Source organism: Callithrix jacchus, chromosome 2 (assembly GCF_049354715.1).
Source record: "Callithrix jacchus isolate 240 chromosome 2, calJac240_pri, whole genome shotgun sequence".
Lineage (NCBI taxonomy): Eukaryota > Metazoa > Chordata > Mammalia > Primates > Cebidae > Callithrix > Callithrix jacchus.
In genome coordinates this window covers 171,853,739-171,881,702 of record NC_133503.1, presented here as the reverse complement: position 1 = coordinate 171,881,702, position 27,964 = coordinate 171,853,739, and the positions used below count along the sequence as shown (strand labels likewise).

General features: G+C 37.6%; 1 protein-coding gene across 1 annotated transcript; it reads left to right on the top strand.

Annotated features, from left to right (window-relative positions):
• Nucleotides 1-1,504: 1,504 nt before the first annotated feature.
• Nucleotides 1,505-27,938, top strand: TARS1 (threonyl-tRNA synthetase 1). The gene is made up of 19 exons (XM_002745076.7): nucleotides 1,505-1,659; nucleotides 5,210-5,290; nucleotides 8,698-8,888; nucleotides 12,706-12,829; nucleotides 14,362-14,483; nucleotides 15,002-15,119; nucleotides 15,437-15,501; nucleotides 15,584-15,662; nucleotides 16,688-16,834; nucleotides 18,012-18,110; nucleotides 19,096-19,262; nucleotides 20,771-20,933; nucleotides 21,025-21,162; nucleotides 21,536-21,613; nucleotides 21,778-21,878; nucleotides 21,974-22,078; nucleotides 23,617-23,689; nucleotides 26,419-26,533; nucleotides 27,414-27,938. The coding sequence occupies exons 1-19, from the start codon at nucleotides 1,603-1,605 to the stop codon at nucleotides 27,560-27,562; spliced, it is 2,172 nt and encodes a 723-aa protein (XP_002745122.1). The 5' UTR covers nucleotides 1,505-1,602; the 3' UTR covers nucleotides 27,563-27,938.
• The last annotated feature ends 26 nt before the right edge of the window (nucleotides 27,939-27,964 follow it).

Genomic DNA, 27,964 nt, shown 5'->3' with positions numbered 1-27,964 from the left:
AGAGGTAATTTTCCAAATCTTGCTTGAAAAATTAAGCAAGTTTTGTCTCAACACTCCACATTTATTGAACATGTGCTGGGTTTACATCTTCCAGGTGCTGACAAAAATACATAAAGGGTTTTTTTTGTGAAGTTTTCAATCAAGGAGATAAAAACATATAAAAAGCTGTAAACTTGCAAGGTAGGAGGACAGCTTAAGCTCAGGAGTTCGAGAACAGTCTGGGTGACATAGACCTCATGTCTATTAAAAATTAAATATATAGATAGATATAGATATAGATATTAGCCAAGCATGGCGGTTTGCACCTATAATCTCAGCTATTTAGGAGGCTGAAGCGAGGGGATCACTTGAGCCTGGGAGATCAAGGCTGCAGTGAGCTATGATCACACCACCGCACTCCAGCCTGGGCAACAGAGAAAGACTGGTGGGAGAACGAGATGAAGCTGAAAACTTCGATAACCAGGAGCATATTTTTATTCTAAGAGCAAGAAAAAGCCACCAAAGATTTTTCAGCAGATTGCCGTGATCGTATCTGTATTTGAAGACTACACCGGTGCTGTATGAAAAAAAAAATGGATGCAGAAAGCCGAACTAGGAAGCTATTGTTCCTGGAAAGGATGACCCTGAAGGCGGAGAGTTGCAGAAAACAGAACTGATGTTTAAAAAGAAAAACCCACAAAACGTGTTGATGGAGCTCATACCTGAAAATGTGCCCACTGCGCTTCTGATTTCAAATAAGTAATTGTTTTAAATTGCCTACTAACATAAATTTAAAAGGCCCAGTCGATTCCAAACACTAACACCTAGGCGGGAGAATCTATGTGTATTTACTTGGGTGCACTTTACTGCATTTTTGCGGGCGCTATGGAAATTCTCTTCCAGGCAGTACACCTCAGGGGCGGCTCGTAGTGAAAAGATTGTTCAGAGAAGGGTTTGTCCCAAATCACCAGGACTCGGGGCTTGAGGAGCCTAGATTGCCATGAGGAAGGCTAGATTCATCACTACAGACAGGGAGCCGAGGCCTGGGTAGTGCTCAGAAGTTGGCAGTCAAGCTAGGTCAGGAAGCGCCGACGTCTCGGGAAAACTTGAACTCCACAGTGGATTCGTCCCAGTGCTGGAGATGGCAACCAGGTCGCCGAAAACTTTCCGGAAGTTCAAAGACAGACGTATGATCTACGGTGGCCGGGAAGGTCCCTGGACTGTGAGACATAAAGACAGAAGGGAGAAAAGCGCACGCGCATTGCTAACTAGACGCTAGAAAGCGTCCAGACCTACGTCAGCAAAGACTACGCGTATAGCTTCTGCAGTTGTCCCTCCTCATCCACCGCGCCCTTATTTCCTAGAAGGGCTGTCACCCAACAAGCTTTTCCATTGGCTTAGAGGAGGGAGGGCCCGCCTTCCCCTGTTGTCCACTGGCTGCCCGTTACGCCGCAGTTGGGGGCGGAGTTAGGGCGCCTTTCGATTGCATCAGCTGGTCCAGTGGGAAACCAAGTGGCGCAAGCGCAGTGTTCCCGGGCGCTCTGGCCCATCTCCGACCAGCCTTTTCGCTTCTCTCCTCTATACCATCGCTTTCGGGTTCTCTCATCGCTTCGTCGTTCGCCAATGTTTGAGGAGCAGGCCAGCAGTCCTTCAGGGAAGATGGGAAGCGAGGAGAAGCCGGTGAGCAGACCTGGTGGAGCCCAGAGACCGACCTGGGACTCTCGTGGGTGCAGACGCTAGGCTCGGCGTGGGGACAGGAAGCAGAAAACGGCCGGGACCGCGTGGGGCGGAGGAGGTGGGGGATGGTGGAACGCCTGGAAAGTCAGAGATCCCTTTGAGAAGCGTTCATTCATAAATAGGGGTGGGGCCTTGCAGTTTAGCCCTGGGTCCATTCTCTTTAACAGATAAGGTAACAGCCCTTGTGTCTCACATCTAGTTAGACGCGGAGACAGAATCAGAATCTTAGGCTTGGGGCTTCCAAAGTTGCGTTTAGAGCGTGTTGTAAGAGGGAAACGCATAGCAGAGCCTTATTTAATCAGTCTTCTAAAATTCTGCAGGGGTGAAGAGGTCTAGTCTAAGGAAAGGAAAACCGTGTTCAAGTTTGGGTAGTTAAGTATACATTCTGCCCACCACTGACCTGAACGATGCAGATGGGAAGATGAATAGGACCCAGTTACCAGACTTTGAGGGCCTCACAGCCTGGTGTGTAAGAGACAGGGAAACAGCCCCAGTGCTTTGTGATCAACCATGTGGGACTACAGAAGAGGGAGCTTAGGAGGGCTCTTTCGAGTTAAGTCTGGAAGAATGATTTCACCAGGTAAAACAGGCAGGACGGGGCTTCCCATGTAAAGGTAGGGAAGGCAGTGAAAAGGGGCACGCAGGTGAATTGTCTTTGGGGTTTGCAAGAGATAGATATGCCTGAATGGGAAGGTACGACAATCAGAAGGATCTTAGGCAACAAGGATGTTTGATATTTGTATTCTATACGTGAAGGATCTTAAGCGGGAAGGCTGTATTTGTAAAAATCATGCTGGCATTGGGGTAGAAGCTGAGGCCACATGCAGAAAGCTGTTGTAATAGTCCAGGTGAGAAGTGGTGACATTTTCAGATAAGGGAGCCCCTATCCCAGCTCTATGACAGGACAAGTCACTTGGAAGCCAAAGTTTTTTCTTGGTTGTCCACTCGGGATTGAATGGAGCAACTGCATATGGGCACATTCTAAAATATGTAAGTTTAATTCTAGATGATAAATAGTATCATTATACATCGATTTTACATACATAATACATACACTACATAGATTTTTTTTCACATAAAAATTGTATTTTTACTGTTTTGTAACTTTTTTTTTTTTTTGGCTTAGTAGGATGTGGTCAACAACTTTCCGTATCCATATTCTCCTCTGCTATTCTTAATTGGAAGTGATAATGTATGGTTAACAAATACGTAATTGAGTTTGGCACTATGTTAATGCATTCCATGAGTTAAGTCATTCAGTTGTCTTCATAAAGCTATGAACTGGATTCTGTTATTATCTCCATTATACAGATGAGAAAGCAGGCACTGGAATAGTAACTTGTTAAAACCCAGTATCCCCCCACTTTTTTCCCTGTTTTTTTCTTCCTCAAACTCAGCATCTTATAGCCAATACTCATAACCTCTGTGCTATTCTGAGTGAGTCAGGGACAGATCATTCCTGAAAAAGGGAATTCTGTAGCTTCTCTTCACAATCCAGTTCAGTTTCTCAACTTTTGGGTTGAAATTTTAGATTACTTTTATGTAGATGTATGTAACACATACTCAGAGAAATAGAGAACAGTTGCCCATTCTCTTCCCAGAGATGTAGAAAAGAGGTAATAGGCCTCAGGATTCCAGAGAGACCTGTTGTAATGTCCCAGCAAATGGACAAGTGACTTCTTTGAGCCAGTGTTCTCGTTTGTAAACTGGAACAGTGTTAGAACCAGAAAACCTGTGTGGTGGTTGTCTCTCTCACTACCCCTCGTCATTTGGCAGGTGGTCAAAATCAAAAATAATCTTATCAAAAATATAAAACTTATTTTATTCACTTTCCATTTTAAACCTGCACAGACCTCCAATTAATTTTTATTTTTATCCAGTATACTTGACCAGTTAAATCACTTCTACAGTATAACAAGGGATTTATTGAATCTAAATGAACCTTTAAAGTTTACTAAATCCAGACTCCTGGAGTAGGGGGAATTTTAGTTCAGCATGAAATTAGGGGTCATATTTCAAAATTTATTTTTTTAATTATGCAAGTAACATGTTTTATAGGATTTAAAAGACAATGTAAATAAAGAACATGGCCATCAACTGATTCATGGATAAGTAAACAATGGAATATTATTTGGTAATTAAAAGGTTCAATGACAGTAATGATACATGTTACAACCTGATGATCAAATTATTATTATTCTAACTAGAAGAAGCCTGTCACAAAAGACCACATAATGTGTGATTCTCTTTATAAGAAATTCCCAGAATAGGCAAATCCATAGAAACAGAAACTAGATTAATGGATGTTAGGGTCTGGAGATGAAGGCAACAGGGAGTGAACTGCTAATAGGTACAAGGTTTCTTTTTGAGGGTGATGAAAATACTCTCAAATTGATGCTGGTGATACTTGCACGACTGTGAATACCTAAAAACCGTTCAATTATATACTTCAAATGGATAACTTATGTGGTGTTTGAATTGTCTCTTAATAAAACGTAAAAAATCTAAAGGTCACAAAGATGCAAACTAAAGAAAATCCTCCCTCCTTTACATTCCTGGTCCAGGATTTATTACTTTAAAACTTTGTGTGACTTCACTTGCTTCTCATCGAAGTCTGTATTCCTGCTTTTGTCAGCCTTAGTCTGTCTTACCTTGTCTTTCCTTTTTTTTTTTTTTTTTTTTTTTGAGACGGAATTTCGCTCGTTACCTCAGCCTCCTGAGTAGCTGGGATTACAGGCACGTGCCACCATGCCCAGCTAATTTTTTGTATTTTTAGTAAAGCAATCCTTCTTAATCAACCTGGTTTAATTAGTTTTCCTCTTTTTAAATTTTAACATTTCTGACAACAAGCTTATGTGACACACAGAACACGTTGCCTCTCTTCTCAGAATCCACCTGTTGGAATGCATTCCATCCTTTAAAGTCCTTACACTAGTCCCAGCTTATTTGACATCTAATCATAGCACTGCTACTGTGTTGTTTTCTCCGGGAGTTTCTCGCACATGTACGCCCTGGTTTCCCTGGAGAGACTGGGTTTACACATGGTAGGGATTGGGTCTTATGTTTGCTTCTTCCATGGCTTTTGGTAGCACTGGTGGAATTGATAGGTACACTTTGCATTCAGTTTTTTTTTTCTCTCCTGGAAATATGCTTACTAAATCAACTACATGTTGCCTTTTGGCTATATGTTTAGTACGTGGTCCAAGTAAACCTGAAGCGAGAGTCACAGGAATAGTTGAAGTAAAATAAATGAAATTTGAGGAGTTAAACATTGTTAGTAAATTTTTTCTACTTTTTAAAGACTTGTCTTTGTTGTAAGTTGTTAACCTGTCTTTGCCGGTGATGACATTGTTCAGTCTTTCAAAATCAGATTTCCATTTTTTAAAAATTAAATAACAAATGCTAAAATAACATTATCAGTACTTTTCCTGGGGCATCACAGGGTAGGGGTGTCACATTAGATTAAAACATCAAACTTTTTTTGCTTATTTAGATTGGTGCTGATGAGGAGAAGCGAAAGGAAGGAGGCAAGAAGAAGAACAAAGAAGGATCTGGAGATGGAGGTCGAGCTGAGGTAAAAGTTAAAATCACAGAGGGCTCTGTTATCAAAGGTTGGCAAATTGCAGGAAACTTTCTCAGACTTTCCAAATATGTAAGGTTTCTAATTGTTTACATGATGTGAGATGGTACCGGTTGGGAAAATCAGGAAAGGATAATCTGAGAGGGGAAGAAAAGACTTTGAGTTGTTTGTTACTGCAAAAGAAAGCAACTGGATTATGATTATATAAGATGATCTGATTGTGGGGTCGAATATAAAAATCAGAGATCAAAAGTTGAAGAGGAGACTGGTAATTATTCATTTTCCAGATGTGATGCTAGTCCTCTGATCGTTGCATTAAATGAGATGTTAGGGAATAAAGATTTGGTGTTTGGGCTTACACTGAATACAGTGGAAGCCAAAGAAAGTCAGTGTTTTAACCTGCTTCTTGCCCTTTCCATCTGGACCTGCCCTGGAGTTGGCTTCTAAGCCAAGACAAATCCCCTTAAGGCCTCTCAAGTCTGGAGAAAATGCTTTCACTTCCCTAGGCTCATTCTGAAAGGAACTGGCATATCAAAAACCAGCCCTGAATCAACCTGGTTCCTGAGTATTTTGCTTTTGGAGGCAGTTAAGCTTGTCTTTCTACTTTATTTTTACTGCTGTGAACTGTGCTTCACTTTTTGCTTTGGTCATTGCAGCTGTTTTATTGGAGACTCTTTAGAAAGCTACCAGAAGGAAGAAGCACAAAGGAACAGCCGTTTTAGAAGTAGCACAATAAGCTGGCTTTTCAGAGCCACTTTTACAAATGTTGCAATAGCTGAATTTGTAGTGCCGTCATTTATTTTAGGATACGTCATTTATTTTTATTTTAGGGTATGTTTATAGGTGATCAAGTATAGTGTTGCTTAGAGCCCTACCTAACCATTTCTCTTATGTTTGATCACTTCCTGAACGTTAACCCCAGTGTAATTGTGAAGAAAATTGTTAATTGTAAATTTTAAAATTTGCAAGCAAATGGAAAATGCTTATGTTCCCTAACTTCTTTTTTATCCTTTCAATACAAACATATTATACGTGCTGTTCCATCACAGCTTGAGAATTGGCCTGGAAATAAGACAAAGAGTGTAATTAGAGGACTCTTCTGAACAGAGAATTTTAAGTGGGACATGTGATTATGTTTAACGATTGGTCTGGAAAAAAGAGTTTACAGTGAACTGTCCAAGACCTTGGCCTTCCCCTTCAAGGACAACATGCAGGTTTTATTCATCTCTGCAATCATAGAGCCTGCCACAGAGAGTATCTGCTGAATGAATGTTGAAGAAATTTTGACACTAAATTCTAATTAAGACATGCCAAGTGGCTATGATGATAAAATGCAGTTAAGATACAGAGGGTAGTGCAGTTGGGTAGGATTATAATGTTGCTTTCAAGTGGATAAAACCAGGTACTGTGCTTTAGTCTGAGGGGTTCAGATTATGGTTGTAGAATGACAGGCTCTGAGCTTTTAGTTAATTCCTGGGTTCTTCACCATTGAAGGTTATGGACCATTGTGATAATTTGATGAAAAGCTCCCAGAGAGCAACCAAAAGACTAAAGGAAGGGAGGGACTGCTGTGGGTGGGAATTATAAAGATATTAGGGCCTGGTACGATGGTGGGGGCCAACCACTTGAGACTGAGTGGGAAGATCACTGGAGCTCAGGAGTTTGGGGCTGAAATGCACTGTGATTTTTGCCTGTGAATAATCACTGCACTCTAGCCAGCCTAGGCAACATAGTGAGACCCTGTCGTTAAAAAAGACTGGAAAGGAGGAGGGAGGGAAGGAATTAATTAGGGACTTCCATTTCAAAAAATATGACTGAAATAAATTTTGTGTGAGAGGCATAAAAGATAAAAATACTACCTCACATAGGAAACTTATTCTGACATGTTTGAACAGGATGAAATACAAATACATACTTATTTTAATGTTATGCCTTTTTTATTTCTTTTTTTGCTATTATATTTAGAGACATGTTGTTAACCTTTAAGATTAACGTAGTGGATAATCATTACCATCAGAAACCTCTGTACCCAAGCTGGGCAGACCATGAATCTTTCTCATTTGGTATTATTTTCTGTTATCTCCAGTCAGTTTTGTTTTGTTTCATTTTATTTGAGACAGGGTCTCACTCTGTTGCCTAGTCTAGAGTGCAGTGGTAGGATCTCAGCTCACTGCAGCCTCCACCTCCCAGGTTGAAGCGATTCTTATGCCTCAGCCCCACAAGCAGCTGGGACTACAGGTATGCACCACCATGCCCAGCTAATTTTTGTATTTTTAGTAGAGAGAGGGTTTTGCCATGTTGGCCAGGCTGGTCTCAAACTCCTGGCCTCAAGTGATCCACCTGCCTTGGCCTCCCTAAGTGCTGAGATTATAGGCATGAGCCACTGTGTCCGGCCCCAGTCAGTTTCTTAAGGATTAGATATTAGCCTGTACTCCTTTCAAATTGCGGTATGTTGATATATAAGGGGATGTATATATAATATATATCATACTTTTGGTAGCATTTTATCAACATTGAACAAATGTTAAAATCTGTGTTGCAGTAAGTCATTATATATCTGGTAAGTTGAAATTTATTGAAGATAGAAAGTCATGGCAGAATTGAGCAATTTCCTCTTCATTTTTGTATGCAGTGTTAATGTTGATGTAATCTAAAGATTATAAATGCTGTAGATGTTAGAAGTTTGACTATTTTGTTACCACAGATTCGCTACCTTTTTGGAATGTTCCATAGATTAATATAGAGTCTCTGACAGTGAAGGAAGTCAGCTCTTTGATTGCTGTCTCGTTTTTTTTCTTAGCCAAACCTTCGGAAACCTAAGTGGGTGTTTTATATAAAATATTTCTGTTAATTTTATCTACGATAGAAAGTAGTAGTGTGCTGTTTTATGATATTTACTAATTAAATACTCCAAGGTGATCATGGCACCTTTGAATTCAGTAAATACTTCCCTTGAAGGGGAGACCTTAAGTCAAATAAATTTGTAATTGGTTGTGAGTGGACATATAGGCTGACCAGCTGCACAGACCATCATCTGGACATGATTGAAACAAAATGGAAAAGCCAGTTTATTGTTTATATTTCCAATATTGTTTATAGTTCTATGTGTAAAATAGTTAGAAAAGATACTAAGAAAGCATCTTAAAAGAGAAAAGATCACTTGCTGTAAATAATAGCAAAATGGTAATCGTCAATTCAGCATAAGAATGGGGCATTTAACTCCTTCTTTTACTTCATTTAGGACCAAATTGAGGTAATGCCTGGTGATTTTGGCAGTGTGTTTATTTACCACAATGATCAATAGTTCTGGGTTTCTGTATTGTTTTTATTTTTTCTTTCCTATTTCTAAATAGGAAAGCAATATTTACTGATTATTTATTTCCTCATTTATTGTCTTGCAGTTGAATCCTTGGCCTGAGTATATTTACACACGTCTTGAGATGTACAATATACTAAAAGCAGAACATGATTCTATTCTGGCAGAAAAGGCAGAAAAAGATAGCAAGCCAATTAAAGTCACTTTGCCTGATGGTAAACAGGTTGATGCGGAATCTTGGAAGACTACACCATATCAAATTGCCTGTGGAATTAGGTATAAGCTACACTCATCATGACCTTCTATAGTTTGTGACCTAACTAAACTTCCTTTTATTATCCTGCCATTGTGTTATTCTTATAATATTTTTTATGTTACTGTTCAGTGTTTTTAATCTGTTTAATTTGGCCTACTTGAGATTTTTTAAAAATCAAAATGATACAGAATTTTGTAGTCAAAATTCAAAGTTAATTTCTGAAAGAGTTCATTTTGATCGTATTATCTTATGGGGCATTTTATATTATTAGTCTTACTTTGATTGAAAATGTTACAAAACCAAATAGACAGTGTTTACTTATTTTTACTTAAATGTCTTGGTTTTGAAGTTAAAAATGAAGCTAGATACTCTCACATGGAAAGATTGAGAAACTTTATCTGACACATGAAAAAAATGAGCTATTTTAATAAATTCAGTGAAGGACTGTATCTAGTCTTAAAACTTATTGGGGTGGGAAGAAGTTATCTCAACTAACTGAGAATTATATGCATATTTTGTAATAGGGGAGAAGCTTTCTTAATCTGATAGGATTGGCATCAGTAATTGGTCATTTTATCAAAATGATAGTTGGTAAAACATAAATAAATATATGTATGTCTTAAACCAGGTGTTGGCAAACTATGGTCATAACCTGTTTGCGTATGTCCTGAAAGCCAAAAATAAAAATGATTTTTAAATAGTTGGAAAAAATAAAACAACTAAGAATATGCAACAGAGACCGTGTTTGGCCTGCATTGTGTGAAATATTTGTGTAGCCTTTTACAGAAAAAGCTTGCCAATCTTGATTTTAAACACTTCATTTTAAAATATGTAAATATATATCTATTTACTGACTTTATATACATATTTAAAATAGTGAATCTATATGGCAAGGTTTTGGGGGATAGTAAGTGCTAATTAGAATCCTTACATTATCTTAACACATTTGAGAAGTAATCAGAGTGCACAATCCTTCCAGATTTTCATGTAGTTGTGGAGTCACACAAACTTGACAATATTTTTGTTTGTGTGACTTGTATTTATCAAGCCTTCTCAAACATGCAACTTGGTTTTCATAGAAATCATAGTTTCCTCATTGTATTATTTTATATTTATATATTTTAAGTTTATTCATAATTGTTATATATTGAATTGAACCATTTGAAATCACCATATGAACTGTCATATGGTTGATTATCATCAATTTTGTATTGTTGAACCAAACACATAAAATAACAAGCACAGAAACAGTTTGGGGAACCAATGTGGCTGATTCTTGGTAAGCCTATTGTACAACTAGTAGAAGCAGAACCAGTTAGGCCTATGAGCCATGATCCTCTACCGTACCACAGACATTGATTAATACTTTTTACAAAGTAAATGGAGTGTTTCAGTTCATTTGACAAGTGCTTCTACCTATAACTTCGACCATACTCCAAAGGAAATGAAAGTTGGAATACCATGCAGGTTTCTATGTGAGAGCATAGAGAACTGGATAGACCTTTCAGTATCAGTTCAACTTTTCATTTTGGAGATAATTTTGAAGGTCAGGTTGATTTAGAGATTCCTCTGTTGTCACACAATGAGATTGTAGCCATGTCATTAAAATTTAGGCTTCCTTAGTCTGGGAATTTTTTTCTCTGTCGTCTACAATGTTGATCTAGATTACATTGTATTTATCAAGTCTCTAGCTGAAAAATATTTTTTGAGAACTATAAAATTCTAAGTTGAATTACATAGCCAGGCGCAGTGGCTCACTCCTGTAATCACAGCACTTTGGGAGGCTGAGGCAGGTGGATCACCTGAGGTCAGGAGTTCAAGACCCGCCTGGCCAACATGGTGAAACCCCATCTCTACTAAAAATACAAAAATTAGCTAGGCATAGTGGTGCACGCTTGTAGTCCCAACTACTTGGAGCCTGAGGTGGGAGGATAGATTGAACTGGGGAGGTGAAGGTTACGTGAGCCAATATTGAGCCACTGTACTCCAGCCTCTGTGACAGCAAGACTCGTCTCGAAAAAAAAAGTTGAATTACATAAAACATTGATGGACATTAGCTCTGGAGTTAAGTCACTGATCTGCACTGAGAATACTTGATGCAATTTTTACAGAAGTCCAGAATATCTTTTTATTTTGTGAAAATATAGCAGGCTATTTAAAGTTTCAGATAATTAGTGGTGTGTGTGAAAGGGAAGGAAAAGAAAAGACACATTTCATTTGCATCAAAGGTTTTTCTAAGTTTTGTTTTGTTACAAATCTTATAGATTATTTTACCCTTCTTTGAAAACTTGAAATGGTCCAGTATGGTCCATGTGTAATCTGCATTTTCAAAGTAACTCTAAGAATCTTGGGACTCCATTTTGGATAGTAAGATAAAAGTCATGTTCTTCCCAAAGAGTATAGGAAATGAGTCATCTTTTGATCAGCTATTTAAGCTCCTGTAAACCGTTTTATGCTAATATGATAAAATACATTTCTCTGCCAAATTCATGTTATGTTTTATGAAATGCATGTATTTATTGTATTGGCTCCACTTGATCTCAGGAGGAAAGAAAACATCGTCTATAACCTATGGTAAAGTCAGTAGGAACATTGAAATTAGAAAGGAATTTGTTTACCTTCTGTTCATTCTTCTCTCCTGATCCTTACATAGGAAAAGTTGTATACATTTGGTTGTAAACCTCACAAAAAGAACCACCAACACAGTAAGCCTAGCTAGCTTGAAGCCTTTTAGTGGTAGGTTTCTTTGAGATTTACAGTGTAAAGAGTGTATACTTTTTCTTCACAGTGTGGAGTGTTGCCTACCTTTGTTGAGATGCTCAGACTATTTTAGACCATCATTTCTCTAGCTATGCATTCAGATGTATAATCTGGCTCATCTCCCTCAGCTCTGCTCTAGTCACACAGCTTCCTGAACAAACCTTTCTTCACTTGCATCTCTGCTTGCATATGTGGCCATTCCCTCATTTAGAATGCCGTCGCCTCCCCTTTTCTTCCCGTGAGTGCTTAAAGCCTTTCGAGATGACTGACCTGTGCTGCTTTTCTCTCCTCAGAACTTCTGTGGCTTTACACTCTGTGTGGTCTGATATTTCATCATTTGATGACACTTTTATGTTTGATCCTGTATATTGGGTGTCTAAATAATATTTTTACCCATATTATGAAAAGTTACTAGTCTTTCATTTTACCTCTATATTTGTTAAAAATGCTATCATCTTAGTCATTTGCAGAATTTATTCTGAGGTTAGCATTGTCTGTCAAAAGAAAATTATCTCATATGCATTTTAAGCAGGAAGAGAAGAGAAGTTATTTAGGAGGTCTTTTTTTTTTTTCCTTTGGAGTTTCAAGAGCTTAGCTTTGTAGAAAGAGAAAGGTGGGTGTAGTGACTTGTGCCTGTTGTTTCAGCTACTCGGGAGGCTGATGTTGGAGAATTGCTTGAGGCCAGGAGGCCAGCCTGGGCAACATAGCAAGACTCTGTCTCTAAAACGTTAAAAAAACAAACAAAAACATGTATTTGGAGTAATTAAGAATAATCAGACCATTGGAAATTTATCATGCTTATTTATCAGAGTTGCCATATCTGCTTAAAAAGAGGCACTAAATGTCAAATGATAGTGTTCTGTATTTTTAGGATCTTCCAGTTATATTCTTAGGTACAGTTTTGGAGTTTGTTGTTTTTTCATTTTATTTCAGAAAAATAGAGATACAGCAATATAAAAAAAATCAATATATAATAAAAATAGTGTTTATTTTCTTGTTTTAAAATTAAGTGTTGTGCTACAAGAGCTTTTTTTAGATTATTGTGTGTTTATATATGTGTGGACATTTTTTTTTAAGTCAAGGCCTGGCTGACAACACCGTTATTGCTAAAGTAAATAATGTCGTGTGGGACCTGGACCGCCCTCTGGAAGAAGATTGTACCCTGGCACTTCTCAAGTTTGAGGACGAGGAAGCTCAGGCAGTAAGTTGCTGATTTAGTATTCACTGAATTTTAGGGCACAGATTCACATTTGCAGTCTTTTCCAGCTCAGTACTGCTGCAATTGGGTAGCTAACATTTATTGTTGTCTCATTGTCATATTTGAAATCTTCATTTTGTCCTTCATTTAGGGAACATAATAAAAGTGCTTGCCTTAGAAAATTAAGAGGTAAATCTGAATAAGTCTTTTCACTACTAAGACACTTAAGTGGGGAAAATGTTTTGGGAATTTTATTAAACATTGATTAAGGAAGTAAAAATTACTTTCTAAATTATGAACACTTTATTTTATGTTTTATTGTATTTTGTTTTATGTTAAGATGGAATCTCGCTGTGTCACCCAGACTGGAGTGCAGTGGCATTATCTTGGCTCACTGCAGCCTCCACCTCCCGGGTTCAAGTAATTCTTCAGCCTCAGCCTCCTGAGTAACTGGGATTATAGGAGCACACTACCATGCTCAGCTGATTTTTGTATTTTTAGTAGAGACAGTGTTTCACCATGTTGGCCAGGCTGGTCTTGAATTCCTGGCCTCAAGTGATCTGCCCATCTTGGCTTCCCAAAGTGCTGGGATTATAGGTGTGAGCCACTCTGCCTGGCCTCTAAACTATGAACACTTTAGCTAGATACATACATTTGACAAAGAAATTTGAACCTTATTTCAAGGTACTCCACTTATTAAACAATTTCTGTATTTTTTTTCTCATCTTAAGATGCAAATCTGCTAGGTAGCACTATAAAAATCAACCTACATTTAATGACAAGATTTTATTTCTCCGTGGCTATGTATCATATAAGGAGAGACAAAATATTTTGTTTTAGTTCTGATTGCTCACTTATGTATGTGGATCAGTGGTTTTCAAATATATTTTGGAGCCCACAAGTTTCTTATGAGAATTTTTTAATGTCACTTTAGTACCTTAATAATAAATCTTGAAAATGTTGCTTTGGGTGTATTCTGACTCATCCCAGTGATTACTGTAAAACCAAGTACTGCCATTTGATTTCAGCGTGCAGATATGTGTCCTTGTGTTTTGTCATTGTGTTGTGGGGTCAGGTTGTACCACCTTTGTTTTGGGCCAGTAACAACATATAATTTCTAAGTGATGTTCCATAGCCAGCTGAAGGCCAGATCACAGTGTCTGAGACATGGTGCTGTGAGCACATTGACTCAAAAGAACCTGGGGCATTGCAGTCAATGAGACAGTCACATTTTGAGTAGTGATTGTTTTCAGAGAACAAAGTCAATGCCATTTAATTAATGATGCCAAGTTTAGTTTAATTTGTTTGAAAACAGCTAAACCAGATGATTTCCAAAATAAAAATACACTTCAGTAATTGGAAGCCTTTTGAATAAGTTTGGCTATGGATAGAAACACATAGTAGTTTGTAGATTTAGAAATTCAGATTTTTATATATTGGGTTTACTTGTAATAAATATTTTTTGTCTCCTTCCACATTAATTCACAGCTTGTATGCCAATACTCAGAACATGCCACTTTTCTTTAAATTTTCAGGTGTATTGGCACTCTAGCGCTCACATAATGGGTGAAGCCATGGAAAGAGTCTATGGTGGATGTTTATGTTATGGTCCACCAATAGAAAATGGATTCTATTATGACATGTACCTTGAAGAAGGGTAAGCTATCAACTAGATAAAGACAAATGAAGTAAATGACGGTGGGTCCCCAGATTATTTTTAGCATTCTCAGTAAACGAGGAATGATACAGAGCTCACTGCTTCTTAGTCATCAGGTATCCCCATTATCAGTACTTGAAGTGTTGCAATTTTCTTGAAGTTATAGAGGATTTCATGAGATCTCTGTTCTAGATTGATGGAGGTAGAGTCCTAAGGTATTTTGGGAAATTCAAGGAGACTGATCCTCCCCTCTCTTTTAAAACCTGGTGATACAGTTGCAGGAAGGGGGTCACTAGTGAGAAAAGTCTCTGTGGATAATCAAGGTAGAAGCCACTGAAAATATAAAATGTAAAAATTACTTAGGAAAAATGTTTTGGTTTTTTTTTTTTTTAGAATTTAGTCTAATTTTTTAGTATTAAAAGCCTTCAAGTATTCAAAATACTTTTTCCAAATACACATTTCTCTAAGCCACGGTGTGATCGAATGGAATAAAAAGATTATACTTTGTTCTTCTTCAGGGGCGTGTCTAGCAATGATTTCTCTTCTCTGGAGGCTTTATGTAAGAAAATCATTAAAGAAAAGCAAGCTTTTGAAAGACTGGAAGTTAAGAAAGAAACTTTACTGGCAATGTTTAAGGTAAATTGAATCACAGTGTGTGCCTCCACTGTTACACCGTTTATCTATGGTAGTTGAAGTGACACCACTGGGGTTCAGTGTAATAAGATGAAGCCTATTTGGTTCTTTAGAAAAATGTAAGTGTTTTTATTTATTTATTTTTAATTTCATTTTTTTCCTAGCAAACCATTCCAACGTGTTTTTAAAGCATTCACTGTCAACATTTATATTCATACAGTGCTTTGTTGCGATATACTTTGAGTTACGTTTTAGCTATAGTACTTAGAGGTAAAAATTAAAGGACAGTTTTTTAAAGAAATATTTTTTCCTATTTTCAGTACAACAAGTTCAAATGTCGGATATTGAATGAAAAGGTGAATACTCCAACTACCACAGTCTATCGGTGAGAATATTACATATCATTAGATGTATCTGGTGTGTATGTCAGTTTGTCTTTGTTAAAATTCCTTTCATTTTATCTTTAGGTGTGGCCCTTTGATAGATCTCTGCCGGGGTCCTCATGTCAGACACACAGGCAAAATTAAGGCTTTAAAAATACACAAAGTAAGCAATGTAACTTTAAAGATTATGTGAATGTATCTGTCTAGAATAGATACGTGTTTAAACTTTCACTGATTTCTCTTTATCATTTTCTGTTGCACATGAAAGGATGATATATTTTCTCATGCTATCTATTAGCTGGGAGCTGTATGCCATCAGGTTTTTATAGTTGAAATTCCCTCAAGGAGTGACTGACTGGCCAGAGCAAGCACAGGGGATGGAGGTTTTACAGAATCATACAGCATGGGCCATCCTGGCTCTGAAAGTTCTGAGACTCACTGTAGAAGTATGTGCTTTTGCCCTTTATATGTCTAAATTAATCATTTCCCAAGTTATTTTTTTGATAAAACCCAGTCAGTTTTATACTAGTTCATAAACATTTTATGAAGGTTATTAAAATGCACTTTAAATCAAGAGAATAATTGAGTCATTTCAAGATTTTTTTTTAATTGGTTCATTACTATTTCTGCTCTATCATTTTGGGAGAAATGCCTCTGCAGGCAAAGTAATGTTTGTGGAATTGTGGTTGATTGAGTATTGAGGGGTGGGCAGTTTAGGGGTGTTGCCTCAAACTGGGTCTCGTTCTCTTGCCCCAAAAAGACAGAATAGAGGACCACTTGCGCCTGGGAAATGGAGGTTGCAGTGAGCAGAGATCCGTACTCCAGGCTCAAGTGGTCCTCCCGCCTCAGCCTCCTGAGTAGCAGGAACCATAGGCACACACCACCATGCCTGGCTAATTTTCCTTTTTTTGTAAAGAACAGGGTATCCCTGTGTTGCCCAGGCTGGTCTCGAAGTCCTGGGCTCAAGCGATCCTCCCGCCTCAGCTTCACAAAGTATTGGGATTACAGGCGTGAGCCACTGTACCCACCTGCGGATTGAGGGAGGGGCATTTTCAAGGGAAGAAAACAGCCAACTTTGTGCTGCAGAATGAGTAACTACTCTAACAAGGCCTCAGAGCAATTGGGAGTTAAAATAAATGAGATGTTTACAAATTTGAATGTTGTTTCATCGTTAATCCTTGTTTTCAGAATTCCTCCACGTACTGGGAAGGCAAAGCAGATATGGAGACTCTCCAGAGGATTTATGGCATTTCATTCCCAGATCCTAAAATGTTGAAAGAGTGGGAGAAGTTCCAAGAGGAAGCTAAAAACCGGGATCATAGGAAAATTGGCAGGGTATGTTCAACAACAATGATGTGTCTAGACTGAGTTATCTTCAGTTTCATTTGAAGTTTGAAATTTAGCTGTATGAAGTGCTAGGAATTTTGTTTTGAAGAGATAATGTAGCGTTTTAGTAACTGGTGCTATGTCCTGTACAAGCTGTAAATACTTACTCATTGTCCACATTATCTGCCTGGAGTGTGTTCAGTACCATTCAGAAATTCATTTGAACTACTTTTATTGAGAACAAATGCTGATTTGATCTATAGTTTTCCATAAAAGAAGCATACAGCTTCTCGTAGAGCTGGGGAAACTAGACTTCGGAAACAATTTAGTCTTCCTGACTCATTTAAAATGTGGAAACAGTGTCCCACAAAGGATAACCTACTTGTTGCCCAAGGTACATAGCATGTCACACATGGATTCTGTGCTGTCATTTCCTCTACCCATTATCTCTGTTACTCCTGAATGTCTTCTGAACTAGAAGTTGGGCTCAATAAAACATTTCTCCCTAAAATAGTCACTCTGTGCCTGGAGTCTCTAGCTGTTAAGTTATTAAGCTTGAGCTGGAGATATCAGCCATTCCCTTGTACCCCTGACTACCTGATATTCCAGCTATGAGGCAGCCAGCAGTGATTGGTGGGCCCTTCCCTGGGGGCTTTTGGGCATTTGGCTGGTGTGGGGGAGATGCTGGGCAAGAAGGTAGGAGGTGTATTTCTTTAACCATGACCCAATGTCAGCCAACTTTACCATCATCTATTTCATTATCGGTATTTTTCCTAGTCTCCTTCCTCACCCACCTATTAAGAAAATAAAAAAGAATGAAAATGAAAAAACATCTAGACCTTGGAGCTTTAAGGAATTAAGAACCATAAGAGGGACTGCAGTGGATAGTAAGAGAACTGAGGGATCCTTACTCCCTGTTACGTTGGGGAAACTTGATTGGATTGAGGAATGTGACAGGAAGGGCATGTGTTACACATCTGCCAAATTGTAAATCAGCTGCAATTCTGAACCACCAGAAACACTGATGTGGTTTCTCTGATTCAGAGTTGGCACTGATTGAAATATGGCACATCATGACCATATTCTGAGTTCAAGAATACTGAAATTTATGTATATATATATATATACACACACACACACATATACATGACATACATAAACATTTTTTTGCTTTTCTTTTACCCAGGACCAAGAACTATATTTCTTTCATGAACTCAGCCCTGGAAGTTGCTTTTTTCTGCCAAAGGGAGCCTACATTTATAATGCCCTTATTGATTTCATTAGGGTAAGTCATATTTACTGTTTTTCAGATTTAGGATATATGATCATTTTTATTAAATAAGGTCTACTAAAAGGAAGGATAATCTGTATTTGAGAAGAAATATATAAAATAATAAGTAAAAGCAGAAGTCTGTGGTCTTATAAATCATTCCTAGTAGGTGATTCGCCCTTATACAAAGAAGCTGGTGAGCATGAAGGGGGACCTTTGGTCCTTGATGTAGGAGTCCTCTTTGACTTTGATCATTCATTTGTATTTTTTTGAAAAAACAGTTTTTATGTTGCTTTTTTCTTTGTAAATTATGAAATGTTTGAAATACAAGTTTACAGAGAACAGTATAACCACTATCTTGTGTACTTAATACCCAAACTTAACAAATACTTATATTGAGCTATATTTGCTTGAGATTTTTTGTTCACGATATTTAAAAAAGTTGCTTAAAAGCCTATCTTTAGGACCCTCTTCTGATGTATATATCTCCATATACTGGTATATTATATATATGCTTATGTTGGCATCTCTTATACCAGTTTTGAAGTTGGCATGGATTCTTTTTGTTCATGTTATTTACATCTAGCCTATGTATTTGTACACATTTATTTATGTATTTATGTGTTGCATACAGGAAGCCTCACTGTGTATCAGACTGCACTGTGATTTACTTTAGACATACAAATCCAGTGTATTTTTGCTTGTTGCATATTATTTTGCTATATAACTACCACAGTGCACTCATCCCTGTATTGATGGACGCTGATGTAGAATTGTCCCTTACTATCAGCCATGCTGTGGTAGCATCGCTTTCATAACCCTTCTTATCTGCATGTGCTGAGAGTTTTGTCTTTGGTATGTACTTAGAAGTGGGATTTCTGAATCATGGCATGTGTGCACATTTTTCATGAGAGTATAAAATTGCTCTTTCAGTTTTTATTCCTACTTGAAGTGTAAGCCTTTATCTGCCTACACATGTGTTCTGTTTATTTTCTATCAGAGCGAATATAGGAAGAGAGGATTCCAGGAGGTAGTAACCCCAAACATCTACAACAGCCGACTCTGGATGACCTCAGGCCACTGGCAGCACTACAGTGAGAACATGTTCTCCTTTGAGGTGGAGAAAGAGCAGTTTGCTCTGAAACCGATGAACTGCCCAGGACACTGGTATTTGGCAGCTTTGAATTCCTGTTAAAGATTTTCACAGGCTACAATTCATCCTGGGTTCTGTCTCTCCTTTAACAACATTTTCGTTAAAAATAAATTATGTGTCAGAAGAGCATTTAAATGCAACATCATTGTTGTATTATATCTTCTATGCCTGATTAGATCCCCAGATCTTTTTTTTTTTTTAAGAGACAGGTCTCCCGACGGGAGTGCTGGTGTGCAATCATAGCTCACTGCAGCTGGGACTGCAGGCACATGCCAACATGCCCAGCTAACTTTTTAATTTTGATTTCTGTAGAGAGAAGGTCTTGCCACATTGCTCAGCCTGGTCTCAAACCCCTGTCCTCAAGCTCTCCTCCCATCTTGGCTTCCCAAAGCGCTGGGATTACAGGCATGAGCCACCATGCCCAGCTAGAGCTCTAGATCTATGGGCATTCAGTAATGATACTAGGAGTATAGCAGTGAGCAAGGCAGAACATAAAGATGGAATATGGGGGTGTAACAAATGATCTAATGTGTTTTTTTTGTTGTTGTTGTTGTTTTTGAGACAAAGTTTCGCTCTTGTTACCCAGGCAGGAGTGCAATGGCGCGATTTCGGCTCACCGCAACCTCCGTCTCCTGGGTTCAGGCAATTCTCCTGCCTTAGCCTCCTGAGTAGTTGGGATTACAGGCACGCGCCACCATGCCCAGCTAATTTTTCGTATTTTTAGTAGAGATGGGGTTTCACCATTTTGACCAGGATGGTCTTGATCTCTTGACCTCGTGATCCACCGACCTCAGCCTCCCTAAGTGAAAAGAAACTTGTTTTGTCAAAACCTACTACTAATAATTCAGCATTCTTGGAAAACGTTCCTTGTCGTGAGGCTGCTCTGCTTTTTGTCTTTGAAAGCTGGGTGAAGAGCAGCTTAAGGGAAGACACAGAAAGCTGTGGATAAAGGTAGCTCAGTGTCCACAGTTCCTACTAACAGGCCTGTAGGGCACGGGAGCTGAGAGAGGAATCTTCGTGAAGAAGCTATATGATAGGCCATGGAACCAACCAAGTTCACTCTTAATTTTCCCAGATAATTCAGTTTCTGAAGTACCGTCAGACTAACGAGGAAGCTGGAGCAATTTTGAGACTGACAAGGGAGCAAATCAAACTTTATTTTCCAGTGTTATAAACAATTTTGTATGTAGCTTTTTTTTCTCTTTTTATTTTTGCAAGATTTTTTTTTTTTTTACATTTGATCCTATTAGAGGACTCTTAATAGTAGTCTTCAAATTAATGAAATATGGGTCACAAGGATTTAACTCCAGGCTTACTAGAATACATTTTTTATTCTTAGCTATGGTTTGTTAAATTATAATTAATTTACTGTTTTATTCATGCAAGTGCTTTTATTGCTGTATGAAGCCCAGAATTTGAGAAATGTTGCCTGGATGGACAGCTAGAATCAGTGGCTTTTTGAAAACCTTTCACGTAATTAAATATGACATTACAGAAACAGTTTTACTCTTTTTCTCTTCAGCCTTATGTTTGATCATCGGCCAAGGTCCTGGCGAGAGCTGCCTCTGCGGCTAGCTGATTTTGGGGTACTTCATAGGAATGAGCTGTCTGGGGCACTCACAGGACTCACTCGGGTACGAAGGTTCCAGCAGGATGATGCTCACATATTCTGTGCCATGGAGCAGGTATGAGACCCTGTGGAACAAAATACTTTGAAAGAAGTGTCAAGAAAGTCAAGGAAGATAACTACTGTTTCTTTTTTTAAAAAATTTAAAGATTGAAGATGAAATAAAAGGTTGTTTGGATTTTCTACGTATGGTATATAGCGTATTTGGATTTTCTTTTAAACTGAACCTTTCTACTCGCCCGGAAAAATTCCTTGGAGATATTGAAGTATGGAATCAAGCTGAGAAAGTAAGTGGTGTTTTTCAGAATGCTTTTGAATACTGTTTGAAATTGGCTTGTTCCAAGATGTAAGAAAGCCAAGCCTCTCTAAATGGATAAAAGCAAAAGGAAATTGGAAATGGTTCCTAGGTTTGAGTAAGCTAGTTTTTTTTCCTTTGTGATTATGTATTTTAGAAATGGTTGAATGTTTTAATGGCTTTTTTCAGTTATCAAGCTAAAGCTTTAAAAAGGGGTTGGTTTGAGCATATGTTCAGGTAGACAAAATTCTAAAGCAGAGAATATTGATCTATGAGTAATTACTGTATTTTTAGTCTCAAATTAGGCTGGAAGAAGAGATATTGCAGATGAAAAAAAAGTAAAAATCATTTTGCTTTATCCTCAGCAACTTGAAAACAGTCTGAATGAATTTGGTGAAAAGTGGGAGTTAAATTCTGGAGACGGAGCTTTCTATGGTCCAAAGGTGAGCACTAAAGTATATTTGGGTTATGTGGTTTTCATTTGTGGATCAAGAAGATATGACTTTGAAAAATGTTGGAAAAAGAAAAACCAGTCCTAATCCAACTGTTGAGCTCCACTTTAAGTATCACTGGCATTTTTTATAATAACCCAGTCTTTGCTTCTTAGATTGACATACAGATTAAAGATGCGATTGGGCGGTACCACCAGTGTGCAACCATCCAGCTGGATTTTCAGCTGCCCATCAGATTTAATCTTACTTTTGTAAGGTGAGTTTCTGGTGTCTGCTCTGAATATGCTCCTCCAAGGATACATAAAGGAAAATATATATAACAAGACAAAACAAAATTCTTTTTCTTTATAGCCATGATGGTGATGATAAGAAAAGGCCAGTGATTGTTCATCGAGCCATCTTGGGGTCAGTGGAAAGAATGATTGCTATCCTCACAGAAAACTATGGGGGCAAATGGTAATTTTTATCATTGTTTTGTTTTTGTATGATTAGTATGAATTGGTTACAAGAAATGTCTACTTTTCCATTTAATTATCAGATAGAAAGGGAGAATGATTCCAATCAGTTGCTTCTAACTAATGACAAGTGTTCGTTAAAAAGTAAGGAATCACAATCTAAACACAAACTTTTTAGCATTAAGAACGCTTGTTAATAGTAATTATTTTAATTCCAGAACTTGATTCATTTGAATGTTGTATAATACTTTCTAATTAGGACTTGCTTTCTGTGAAAAGTATACTTACTGCTTTGGTTGCTTTTCTAGTGACTTTGTTTTGGGATTTAGACGGCTTTGCTGGATTTACATAGATAAATGAGTAGGCTTATGACTTTCTTCATTCAGCCTTGCTAATCATAACAAGCAAGTATTTTGACACCTTTTAAAAGCCAAGCATGTTTTAAAACAGATGCCAAACCAGGTTTCTATGAGGCTAAGATTTGTTGGCAAGATACATGACCACATACCTTTCATCTTATTTCTTAAGCAGTTTTTTCTGGACCCACAGTGCATTTGAAAGTAGTACAGGGTTATAAAAGCATCCATTTGTAGAGGCTGCCATACTAATCTTAGTGATTTAAAACTTGTGTAAAATGATGTAAATTGATTTAATCTTACACATTACTGTTATTTCAGTTGTATTTGAACTTGGTTAGTTCAGAAATTAGGACAGTTTCTCATGCTGGTCAATGATATAAGATAATCTCTTTAGAAAAGTCAGATAAAATGTGAGACACATTCTCTACAAGATATTTCAAGAATTGAGGGAGTCCTCAGCTAATTGCTCTGCTAAACCACAGGTTTAGCAGAGGGGAAAAGTTCATTATTAAGAGAGAATTTAGTGCCTACCTTAGCCTTTTGGCTGATAAATAGAACAACTGAAAACAGGAATGGCAGAAGCATTGGCCTGATGTTTGCGGCATCAGAAGCATTTGATACTTGAATTGCTTGAAAGAGAGAATTGCATATAGGCTTATTTTTAAATGAGTAGTGAAAACCCACATTTTTACCAAGTGCCATAGCCAATTATTATCACTTACAATTTATTGAATGGTACAAATGGATTTTGAGTAAACTGAAGGCACTATGTCCCTTATGAAGAATAAGTAATAAAATACTCTTGAATGATTAATCACTATATGCAGTTATTAAACAATTTGTTACTTCCTGTCAGCCAGTATGTGGTATTTTGTTATGTGCTATATTAAAGTGGGAAGCCTAGTCTTATCCTCAGATTGCTTTGCTGTTTGCTTAGCAAGACAAATCATAGTTACAAGCTTTCATTATGTAGGGTTAGTTTTCTTCTCCTGAGTCTCTTTGCCTTAATCTTTACTGGCTAGGTTTTTTTTCATTTGGGGTTTTTTTTAAGCCAAGTTTTAAAAGTAGTCCTTACATGTTTCAGGAAAGGATACCGAAGAGGAGTAGATTAAGAAATGTGCTGTCTCTGTTTAGTGAATGTGCCCACATCTACATTGAGTATTTTTATTCTCTTCCAAAGGCCCTTCTGGCTGTCCCCTCGCCAGGTAATGGTAGTTCCAGTGGGACCAAGCTGTGATGAATATGCCCAAAAGGTAAGCCTTAGATATGAATTCTGTTTCAATTTAATAACTTTTGTTAAGCTTTTCAAATCACATAAGCCCTGTATTCTTGGTGAATTGAGCTGTTATGATATAGAGAAATGTTGCTATTATTAATCTTTGTTAAGCTTGAATAGATTATATTACTTCTTTAATGCTTTCTACATGATTCCATAATTGGAAGACATATTTGGATGGTGTTTTATATACACTTTTATATTTTATTGTATTTGTTTGAAGGGTTGGGATCTTTCTCTTGCCTTGGCTGGAGTTCAGTGGTACAATCATGGCTCACTGTAACCTCAAACTCCTGGGGTCAAGCAGTCCTCCCACCTTGGCCTCCCAAGTAGCAAGGACTACAGGCAGGAGCCGCCGTACCCAGTTACACTTGTATATTTTAGTATTTAGTATTTTAAAAAACTAAATTAGCAAATGTCAAGTACTTCAGTATGATAGATAAATTCCAGTTCAAAATACAGTTTAAACTGCTCTTTGACTAAGAGTAATTTTGCTTCATTTTAATATAAATTTCTTCCGCCATTTGAAACTTTTTTTCAGGTTAATAGCATAGCAGACCAATGTCTTGCCCCTTCCACTAAAAAACTAACCTACCAACAAATGTATAGCCATTCATAACTTCACTTTAAAGCACAGAACAATCTGTTCTGCCATAGTGAAAATTCCATACTAAGGCATTTCAAATTATTAAAAGTTGATCAGTGATCAGTACTATAACATCAAAACCATCATGCCTCCAGACCATCAAAATAAACCACACTTAGGTCTTAACTATCCTTAAGAAATAAATGAACTTGAGTGTGGTGATGCATACCTGTAATCCCAGCTATTTGGAAGCTTGAGGCAGGAGGATCTTCGAGGTGCAGGGTGTGATGATTGTGCTTGTGAATAGCCACTGCATTCCAACCTGAGCCACATAGTGAGACTCCATCTCAAAAAAAATGAAGTGAACATTAAACTATCTACTAGATAAACCATTCAGACTATTCCTAGTATTGCACACAATAGTTTTAGTTAAAAATGATGAGAATCAAAGTTCTTTTCTATAGTTGAGAATGCTTTATCTTATTTCCACATGAAAGCTCACACAGTAGGAAAAAGTTCTGTATTGGTTAACTGAGTTCTCAACTGGAGACAGCACTGACTTCCCCACTTCCTTTTGGGGGTAGGGTGGCATTTGGAATAATGTGGTGGTAAGCTTTGTGTTTAGGGGGAGAGAAGATAGGGCAGTACTCCTGATACCTAGTGACTATAGAGCAGACATGTTAAATGCCCTATAATTATTAGGCCACTTCCCCAACTGCAGAATTGCCCATCTCACATGCACACACGGAACCCAGGTTGAGAAAAATGAAAAAACGGATACTTTATTCTTTAAAGTAGTTACAAGTTGAAGATACAGACCTATCCTGGCATTCTAAAATTCTATAAGGACCCTTCTGAAATAGGTGTTTTAAAATTTCAACAGATTAATTGGTTCGTGATCACTATGACTGGAGAATCTACTAGTTAAAACGCTAAGGCTTGTGCACAGTATAGGCAAAGTCACTTAAATTGCTTCAAAAAGTATCCCTTAAATGGAAATAAACACTTGACATGCATAAATAACTCTTAGTTTACATATAACTCGAATTTGAGAAATGAAAGTGTCATAGATCGTTTAGAATCTATTTCAATCAAAAATTGAAAGAAATATTTGGTCACCTAGGTCAATGAGAGAATGCTGGTTTTACTGGTGATACTTAAGAGTATGATATTATTTCACCTTCAGCTGTACTTAAGGTGTTTCCATGGAAAAATTCATTCTGCTTTCTGACGAGGACTTCCAGAAGCTCTGACCCTTCTTCTTAGGGGTCTGGGTGGAATCGTGGCCACCGTTGGGTGGATTCTCCTAGTAGACACCGTAACTTATGTGTCTGCAAAAGGAGGATAGGCAGTCTGCTCACATGGCTTTGCATGAAAACCCAAGGGTATTGTCTCTGGCAGAGATGAGGAAGGAACGCCAGCTTCTTCCAACTCTCCTGCTCCTCCTTTGCATTAATGGCCACTAAGGAAACAGGTTTCTGCCAGGTATGGGGTGATTTGAAGGTAAAATGGTGAATTCTCATAGCAGGTTGAGCGAAAACATATTTTTTTATATTATCGTTAATTTGTTGTAATCTAAATTAACTTTAGACTATTTAATCTTTGTTATTCCATTTTAAAATTAAAGGACTAATGCCTATGATGACCTGATAAACTTTCTGATACTCAGAAGTTAAGATATATTCAGCTGAAGATTATTTCTTTCAGGTGTTGATCACGTGGTATTTTTCATATCTGCAATCTAGGTTCATATGAAACGACAGTGAAATTAAAATTGTTCAGTTAGGTCTTTTTGTCATATTAATAATAAGTTATTAGGTAATGGGAAGTTTAATCTAGTTAATTTAAAATTAATAAAATGTAATCTAGTATATTGCTTTTTTGGAAAAGAATGAAAACATTGTTTACTTGATACACGTGACCTGAGGCAATAAAGAGGAATCGGCCTTTTTGAGGGGGGAAAAATGGCAGTGAATAATATTATCTGAATAATTTTGTCAGCTTTAAATTCCTGAAAGTTCATTCAGGAAATCCTGAGCCCTGTATTCAATAAAATCATGTAAGATCAAAATATAATTCTAATTTTAGATCTGATGAATTCTGTATCTCTGTTACAATAGGTACGGCAACAATTCCATGCTGCTAAATTCATGGCGGACGTTGATCTGGATCCAGGCTGTACATTGAATAAGAAGATTCGAAATGCACAGTTAGCACAGTATAACTTCATTTTAGGTAAGAAAGGGAACTTACAGAGAAAACTTGTCAGACCTCAGGAAAGTCTACTGAAACCTTGAGACAGGCTTACGTGAATTGTAGTCAATAATTTATTTAGTTCCCTCCAGTCCTGATTTTTTTTTTGATCATATTATCTTAATATATAATAACTATAAAATTAGGCTCATGCCCACATACTTTTTTTTTTTTTTACATTTAATCACGGATTGGGCCGGGCGCGGTGGCTCACGCTTGTAATCCCAGCACTTTCGGGCGGATCATGAGGTCAAGAGATCAAGACCATCCTGGCCAACATGGTGAAACCCCGTCGCTACTAAAAAAATTCAAAAATCAGCTGGTCATAGTGGTGCATGCCTGTAGTCCCAGCTACTTGGGAGGCTGGGGCAGGAGAGTTGCTTGAACCCGGGAGGCGGACGTTGCAATGAGCTGAGATCGCACCACTGCACTCAAGCCTGGCACCTGGTGACAGAGCAAGACTCTGTCTCAAAAAAAAAAAAAAATCATGGATTTTTGTGAAAAAAATATTTTGGCATTATAACAAGAATGAAGAAGCATTGTTTTAAATACATCTGTTTGATTACTTTCTCAAGATAATTCCTTATGTGGAATGACTTGAAAAAAGGTATTCATGATGTTTAGGGTTTTGTTACTTTGTTTTTAAGTTTTCTGGATTGACTCACTAAGCACAGTAGTTTTAGATATTGCAAAGAGTTGGTTTTTTTTTAATATTAATACATGGTCACTTGTAACTTTTAGTGTATCCAAAGTTCTGGGGTAGCTTTTGGATCATCATAGGATCATTTCTCTTCAGATGTTCAGTGTGAATCCTTCTATATCTTAAGGTTAAATCTGACAAAGCTTTGTGTGTTTGTTTTAGTTGTTGGTGAAAAAGAGAAAATCAGTGGCACTGTTAATATCCGCACAAGAGACAATAAGGTCCACGGGGAACGCACGGTTTCTGAAACTGTCGAGCGGCTACAGCAGCTCAAGGAGTCCCGCAGCAAACAGGCAGAAGAAGAATTTTAATGAAAAGATTTGCCCAAGTTGGCTCCATAGAAAAGGAGGAGCAGTGTTTCCAGGACATTGATTTTGTACTCTGAAAACATCAATATATATTGAACTTGGAGGAGTTTGGCAGAGTCCAAATAGGTCAACTTGTAGGCGCAACCATTTTTGACCTAGTCAGTTTTTAAACAGTGTACATTTGACGGAGTTAATTAAAAGAGAGCCAATGAATTGTTTTTACTCATTCCACACCTGATTACTGGAAATGAAACATCAGGAATGCTTTAGTGTAATGTGGGAGAACTTTTTGTAAATTTAATGCAGTTGAAAAAATTTTCAAATTTGATTAAGATGAAAACTAGAATTATGGTGTAAAAATTAAAAAAGAATTTATTCACATAAGTTTCAAGATTGCTCTGTCCC